The following is a 7,640-nucleotide window of genomic DNA, read 5'->3' as shown; positions in this document are numbered from 1 at the left end:
AATCTCTAACCACTACAAAAAAAGAAGAAATATCAACAACCTGCAAGGCAAGGCATGGATGCTGGGGTTATTTAATACCCCTGGTTCTACACGTCATGCCTGGAAACAAAGCACCCAGTTTAAACAACCTCAGCTATTGTGTCCATCATGCAAATCCTCATTTTTTTCTCCAAGGAACATGAAAAGAGATGACAGTATGGCAGGAGGTGGGGCGTGCTTTGTAGCTCATTCAATTAATTTATAGCTCAATCAGACTCGTTTTTCCAGTAGAATTGGATCTCGGGTCAGAATCAGTACATGGCAAGCCACCAGCAGTTGTCCCATTAAAGCTGGCAGTGAAAAGCGGTGGCAGCCCAGTGACGAGGTGACCAGGGTCCGTGCAAGATGAAGGTGTTTCTGTCTCTTCTGTTGGTTGCCATTGCTTGCATGGAGTTCGGTAAGTTCCTATTCTGACTTCTCTAAGCTCCTGCAGGAAATGCAGCATAATGAGATGGGGTGCGTCCTGTTCCTTCTGAAGTCCATGCCTCCCCACTTCAAGCAATTTTCAGGAAAAGAACATCTGTCTTTGGAACATTTCCAAACTGTCAGATGTTCAGGATCTTCATAGTCTCATCGGGATTGTTAGTTCAGGGTCTTTAGGAAGTGTTACAAGACAAAGTGTGATTATATAGTGCCATTTCTTTAATTCAGTTTCCAGCTTTTCTTTTTTACTGTTCATGTTCAATCTGACTCTCATTTTCTGGTTTGGTTTTTTTTTGTTTCTTTGTTTGTTTCTTTTAATTTCTTCTTAATATTTCTGTTACTTTTTTTATATTTAACCCTGAAGCCAACTAGCCAGTTTAATGCAGTGTGTGTAGCGGCACTCTCTAATTGTAAGTTGTAGGTGTGGTTTATTAAACTTCAGCCACTAGAAATGGGAAAGAAGGGCTGGAACACTAAGCTGGTGGCCCAGGTACTGCAGAGCTGAGGTTTTCAGCTCTTTCTAGTGACACATGGGGGTTTGCATGAAGTCAAAGACAATTTTGACAGGCCACCTTGGAAAACAAACAAATGTGAAGTGTTTTGGGGATTTTTCCCCATTTGCAGGAGGATCTGAGAGTCACCACGGGGGGTGAACCCACCATCCTCCCTCCCTTCTTTCTGTCCCCATTAGGCTATCTGCCACCTTGCTGGAGGTGATAAGCTTGAAGCACATGGCCAAGGTGGGCAGCCAACAGTAGCCTGATATTGGGGGTGACCCATCTGGGTTGTGGAGGTAGGGAACAGGCCCCGTAAGTCCAGTCTGTACAGAGACGCCATGAAAAACTGACCCCTCTGTTTCCATCAGTGGGATTCAGTTGCTTCTCCTCCATCACCAACTCCACAAAGCCAAACACGGAGGGGTGTTTGCAATATGAGTGTTTTCATCCCCTAGGAAGTAGGGAATGCCGTCATTGCAGACAGTCCTACATGAGTGGTGATGCCATAACCTCTAATGGTGGAAGGTGACTGCATAGTGGAAAGGACATCCTGACATGCACTCCCCATCCCTTAATGCTGCCACCAGAATAACTTCTTGAACAAAAACTTATTTTATGCTGACGATCCCAAGCTCAGAGTTGGTGTTAGCCTGGATGGCCAAGGTAAGTCCTACAAAGGGTCAGTGCAGGAGCTGTGATTATTAATTGGGATATCCACATGCTCTGCACAGCTCTTCCAGATCCAGGCACTGTATGATCTGATTTCATCTGTACCTGGCTGGGACCTAGAAGTATGCTAGGATTTTTTTTATTTTGCATTTATTTCCTTCTTATGTAAAGACATATAAGATGGATGGAAATCCTCCATCTTTGGATCTGCAGAGTGGATTCTGCAAGTGAGGGACAAGCTGGAGGAGAAAGAAGGAGATTTTGGAACATTTTTCGGGAGAACACAGCTACTGTGTGCAGAGGCAGACCCAGAGCTGGAACAGTAGCCCTCTCCTTCATGTAATGCACTAAATGTCCTGTTATGTCTAAGACATGTGTCCTGGCTCTAGTCACTGGTAATTCAAAGCCTTGAGGTGCTTGTGCTGTTTCAAGATCAATGGGAGCTTCATGTGCTCACCACAGCTGCTACAGCAGAGATCAATCATAACAGGTCTGCAGAGCAGAAGATATTTCCTTTAATAATTACACCCTTTTCATTCTGAGGATTCGTGTCTGCTTGTCAACGGAGAGACAGCAGTTCAGGGAGGAACATCATTAATTAATAGAGGACATTTTGGAAAGAAGGGGACTCTATGGCAAGATCTCCTTAAGGGATGGACAAGAATCTGAAAGTGAGAATGTAGCAGGAAAGAGGGGGGGTGAGACACAAATTTGGTCTACAATTGACTCATCAAACTAATTTTGCCATCCTGTTTAATGAGACTTTGTCAAGAGGTGGGCAGCTGGGGAGCAGAAGCCCCTGCTGTGACCTAGTTCTGCCACATTTCCCCCTTCATGGCCTTCCCCACTTCTCTGTCCCATTCAAGTGTGCGAAGTCGGGATGAATGCTTTGATTTGTTGGGCAAACCTTGGCAAATTTCTTCTACACACTCTATCGTCTGCAAAGCTGGGATAAAACCATGATTTTCCCCCAAGCTTTTTTTCTGGGTATGAGTGGAATCTGTGCAATTTTGGCATTTCCTGGAAAGACAGTAAGAGCTGAAGGATGGAAGATCTGCCAATAGCCAAGTGAAGCTAGAAATTCCAAGATTTTCTGCTTTTTTAATCTCTTCTTTTGCTTTCAGCACTCTAAAAAGAAACTACTATAACTACACTGAATTAATATTTTAGCATTTTATATTTACCTCTTCTTTTATATAAGACTTTTATTATGCATCTATTCCTTTTTATAATGTAATTTCATTTTTAATCTACTACATATCTACTTGTCTATGTGTGAATTCATAGTCTCTTAAAACAAAAAGGGACAACTACAATTATGTTATTGTCACAAATATCTACCCTTCACAAATAAGTCAGATAGACATTACAAAGCTTGCTTAAAAGAGGCCTTTTAGACCACAGGTCTTTAAGTCTCCCAGTCATGGTGTTTCCCTCCTGCTCTGTGAGATGCCAGCTGACTCTTGTTGCTGAAGAGTCATCTCATTTGCAAAAATAAAGTTGTTTCATTAGAGCTTTTGGTTATTTTACTGTGTTAAACACTTCTTGATCTGCTATCTCTTCCATCTTAACAAAAAAAAGATGTACCTATAGCTACTATTTAATATATTTAGCCATGTTTCAACCTGTTAGTCTTAGTGAGGTTAATGAAAATACTGGGTTTACACATCTTGAGGACAACACTCTCTTAATTTCATGTCCCTTTGTACTTATCTTTTGTTTGCTTTTTTTCAAAGAGGAACACAAATCCAGTGGCTTTGACTTATGCAGTGATGAACATCATGAAATCAGAGAATAATGACAAAGCTGCCTCTCTAAAGATCTATTTGACAGCTGTCAGAAATAGAATTAATGCAAACAAAATATCAGTCCACAAAGGGTGAAACAGTTTGTTTTGAATAAAAGTAAGATAATTGCCGTATCTGTTTATAAAAGGGCTCTTTCTGACTTACTGGTTAGGGTGAAGTAGCAGCATCTGTTTTCATAAGGTGGCTTGCTCGCCAGAGCCTGCTGTTATGACATCCCATTTGACATGTGCTGAGATGAGCTGAAATTTTTTCTTTTTCAATGTAGTTTAAAGGGATTTCAGAAGGGCTGTGACACAGGTGGGGTGAAAATGGCTCTCCAGACAAAGTTGGGGCTGTTGGTCTGTAATGGTACCAAAATGCATTTCTATGCCTGTAAGGCGCACACATTCAGGTTGTGGAACAGAAGACCTAGACCAAGTGTTGTGTTCTTCAGAACGACCTGCAGAGAGCAAAGTGCCCTGAAAAGAGGCCACACATGGAGTCCTGTGTCCAGATCTGGACTTCTCAGTACAAGAGAGACATGGATATACTGGAAAGAGTCTTGTGGAGGGGTGCAAGGATGAGTTTCTCTCCTCTGGGGAAAAGCTGAGAGAGCTGTTAACTGTTCAGCCTGGAGAAAAGAAGGCTTAAGTTGGGGGGATCATATTAATGTCTATAAATACCTAAGGTAGAATGTAAAGAGGGCAGAACCAGGATCTTTTTAGTGATGCCCAGTGACAGGACCAGAAGCAATGGGCAGAAAGTGAAACACAGGAGGGTCCCTCTGCATATCAGGAAACATTTTATTACTGTGAGGGTGGCTGACCACTGGCACAGGTTGCCCAGGGAAGTTAGGGAGTCTCCATCCTTGGAGATATTAAAACCCTATCTGATTTTAGGTGGTCTTGCTTGAGCAGGGATATTGGACTATAAATTTGTAAAGGGCGAGTGTCAGGAGGAAGGAGTCAGGCTCTTCTCCCTGATGTCCAATGACAGGACAAGTGGCAATGGGAGCAAGCTGGAGCATAGGAGGTTCAACTTGAACATAAGGAAAAACCTTTTCACTGTGAAGGTGACAGAGCACTGGACCAGGCTGCCCAGAGAGGTTGTGGAGTCTCCTCTGGAGACATTCAAGACCTGCCTGGATATGTACCTGTGTGACCTGGTCTGGATGATCCTGCTCTGGCAGAGGGGTTGGACTGGATGAGCTTTTGAGATCCTTCCCAACTCCTAATATGCTGTGATTCTGTGACTCGATGAACTCCAGAGGTCCCTTCCAACCTCAACCATTCTGTGATTCTGTGAGTTTGTAAGCCTGTGAGTCTGGGATCTCTTTTGGATGCTCTATTAATGCAAAGGCAAGGAGAAAAGTTGAGGTAAGAACAGAGTTGAGGTAGACCAGCTGGAAGTGTGTTTACTTTTCTGTGGAAATTAGACAGATTAAGGGAACTCAGGGACATGGTTGACTGGCAAAGCAGAACAGTTAGATACTTGCCATAAACATGTGAAGCAGGGCCTATTGCCTAATTGTGATAAAGATTAAAATAAAAAACATCTTGCTTAACTGCACAGTTGAAGTATTTTACTTCTCCTGGGTACCCGAAAGTCTTAGCTGAGTGCTGTCACCTGGGTCAATATCTTCAAAGAATTCAAGGACTGAGTTGTCTCATCTTGTGAAGTCTGTCTGCTGACATCCAGCTATGGCATGGAATAGTGAGTCCTGTCTTAGGCAACCCAATTAACCCCCACAGTGATAAGGCAGAAGCTGGTGGGCGCAGCAGCTCCTCTTCACTATTTTAATGAATTTGCTCCAGCTTTTTTTTTTTTTAATCACCCTCATAATTTTTGTTGGGGTTGGGATATCCCAGCACTTTCAGCCCACATTTACTGCATGTTTCTGGGGTGCAGATCTAAAAATTAAGTAAAATTACCCTTAAACTGTCTTGTGGACTACTTAAGATATATCTACCAAAAAAAAATAAAAGCCAACCTACCAAAACCCCAGTAACAAAGCAAGAGCAGAAGGACCATCTTTGTGCCCCATATGTTGAGCAGCTTGGTGTTGATAGGACTTCACTGTATCACGGGGTCTTCTCTGTGTGTGTGTGTCTGTCTTGCTTGACGGGTTACAAGTGGTATGAGCCCACATCTGAGGCTATGCTTTGACCACCAGACTACTGTATTTCTCTTTAGCACAAATACCTTTTTATTCCTGCTCTTATAATATGAGTATTTTGGAGAGATACCCCTCCCCAGAGGTCCTTGGAGGGACACGGAGAGAATCTCGTGGTCTACACCAGGGCCAACTTCATGCTTTTTCCTCCTTGCAGTGCAAACCTTGCAATGTTACTCTTGCCATGAACCTACCGCTGTTGATAAGTGCCTGACTATCCAGAACTGCACGAGGAATGAAACCATGTGCAAGACTACTATGTATTCCCTGGAGGATGGTAAGGGCAATTACTTCTTTATCCATGTTTTTAATGTGTTTCTACAGTGTGGGGAGCAGTACGTTTTCTCACTTAAATATGTAAGCTTGGAGGAGAGCTACTGTGAGGTGTAAAGCAGGAGGCTTCCTGCTGTTGTGGAAAGCATTCTTCATGTGAGTGAATACTTAACGAGTGCAAGCTTGTCGTTAATACTCAGTGTTGAGCATGGTCAGAAAAAACAAGTTGACTTGAACTTGAGACACGGAGCTTAAGAGTTCTGGCTCTCTAAGACCATCTGCATGACTCCCATGATGGGTGTGGGTTAAACAGTGCTCTCCTGACCTGAGAACTGTCTATGGAAGCTGCTTGGAGTAGAGAGGCCAGTAGAGATAAGCCAAGTTCAGTAAGGTGGGGCTACCAACTTCTGGTCATCTGGAGGTGAAATGGAAATACCCTTGAGTTCTCTGGAGCTCTCAGATAGTCATTGTCAGTCTGACTGGTCATAAGCTGTCCAAATAAAGAATTGCACTGTTAAAGGTGGAGGATCTCTCTTTTCAATGGTCCTGCTGATAATGCTCTGGTCGCACATGGGAGAGGCAGGAGACAGTGAGTAGAGTCAAAGCAGAGACAGAAAAAGTGCCTAATTGACCTTTTGCAGGGTAAAGCTGGTCCAGGCAGAGCACAGAAGATGAAGGTGCTGTTCAGCTTGCAGCCACTCAGTGGGAACCATTTCCTGTATTCCTGCTAGGAAGTAGACTAATTGTGTTTGAGTTGGGGCTAAGACTTTGGTGGTGAAGGCAGCTAATGTTTCACTAGGGACAAGGAGAATTCTCCTTCATTCCTCCCATTCCTAACTGTTCCTTCTTTCTCTGTTGTAGTTTACCCCTTCATGGGAATCTCAACTGTCACCAAGATGTGCTCTTCTGTCTGTGTCCCATCTGATGTGGATGGACTTGGCATGACACGTCCTGTCTCCTGCTGTTACTCTGACTTGTGCAACAGTGATGGCACAGCCAGTTTGAGGACCAGCATTGTGCCAGCTGGGATGCTAGCAAGTTCCCTTTGTGCCCTCTTCTGGACTAGACTATGAAAAGCTGATGGGGCAGTCTTCCATGCTGAAGAACCCAACAAAGAAGAGAGTAAACCCCTACCAGCCCAGCTTTCTGTTTGGATGTCTCATGGACAACCTTTAACAGCTCCCAGAAATTGCTTTTTTAGTACTTGCCCTATTCCCACAACCAAGAGAGAAGGAAAACTCAGGAAGTTCTGACACAAATTTTTGAATAGAATCTTCAACAACTCCTGCAAAACTAACTATGGAGTTCCTTTGCTGTGCAGGTCTGGTTGGTTTTGAAGTAAAAATATTCCGCTGTATGAAGTATATTTAAAGCAAAAAACCCCTTGCACTAAGAGTCTTGTGTATCTCCTTACAGCCCTTTTCCCCTAGGTGTTAGCCAGCAGAATAGCTGAATTGGCCAGTCTTAGATGAAATTCAGTTTTGTGGCAGGTTCTCCCTGTCCCACATTTTTGTGCTTGCTCTTTATTCTGTCTAGATATCCTTCTTTGTACACAAGAAATTAAGGAGCCGCTTCTGGGTTCAAAAGATGAGGCAGGAGACTAAACTTCTCGTGCCAGTGATTTGATCCAAGAAGGCTAAAATCTCCTGTCTTCTCTATCCTTTTAAGCAGAATAAAAAGAATGTTGTGTTAAAACTGTAGTGATCACTAAAGTTATTTACAGCACACTTGTCCTCTGATAAATTTATTATTTTATTTTATTTTTTAATTTAATTTATA

General features: G+C 43.0%; 1 protein-coding gene across 1 annotated transcript; it reads left to right on the top strand.

Annotated features, from left to right (window-relative positions):
* Nucleotides 1–384: 384 nt before the first annotated feature.
* LOC104543565 (ly6/PLAUR domain-containing protein 2-like) lies at nucleotides 385–6,934 on the top strand. The gene is made up of 3 exons (XM_010188207.1): nucleotides 385–436; nucleotides 5,746–5,865; nucleotides 6,723–6,934. The coding sequence occupies exons 1-3, from the start codon at nucleotides 385–387 to the stop codon at nucleotides 6,932–6,934; spliced, it is 384 nt and encodes a 127-aa protein (XP_010186509.1).
* The last annotated feature ends 706 nt before the right edge of the window (nucleotides 6,935–7,640 follow it).

This window comes from Mesitornis unicolor, unplaced genomic scaffold (assembly GCF_000695765.1).
Source record: "Mesitornis unicolor isolate BGI_N332 unplaced genomic scaffold, ASM69576v1 scaffold7987, whole genome shotgun sequence".
Classification (NCBI taxonomy): Eukaryota; Metazoa; Chordata; class Aves; order Mesitornithiformes; family Mesitornithidae; genus Mesitornis; species Mesitornis unicolor.
This window is presented reverse-complemented; position numbering and strand designations above follow the sequence as displayed.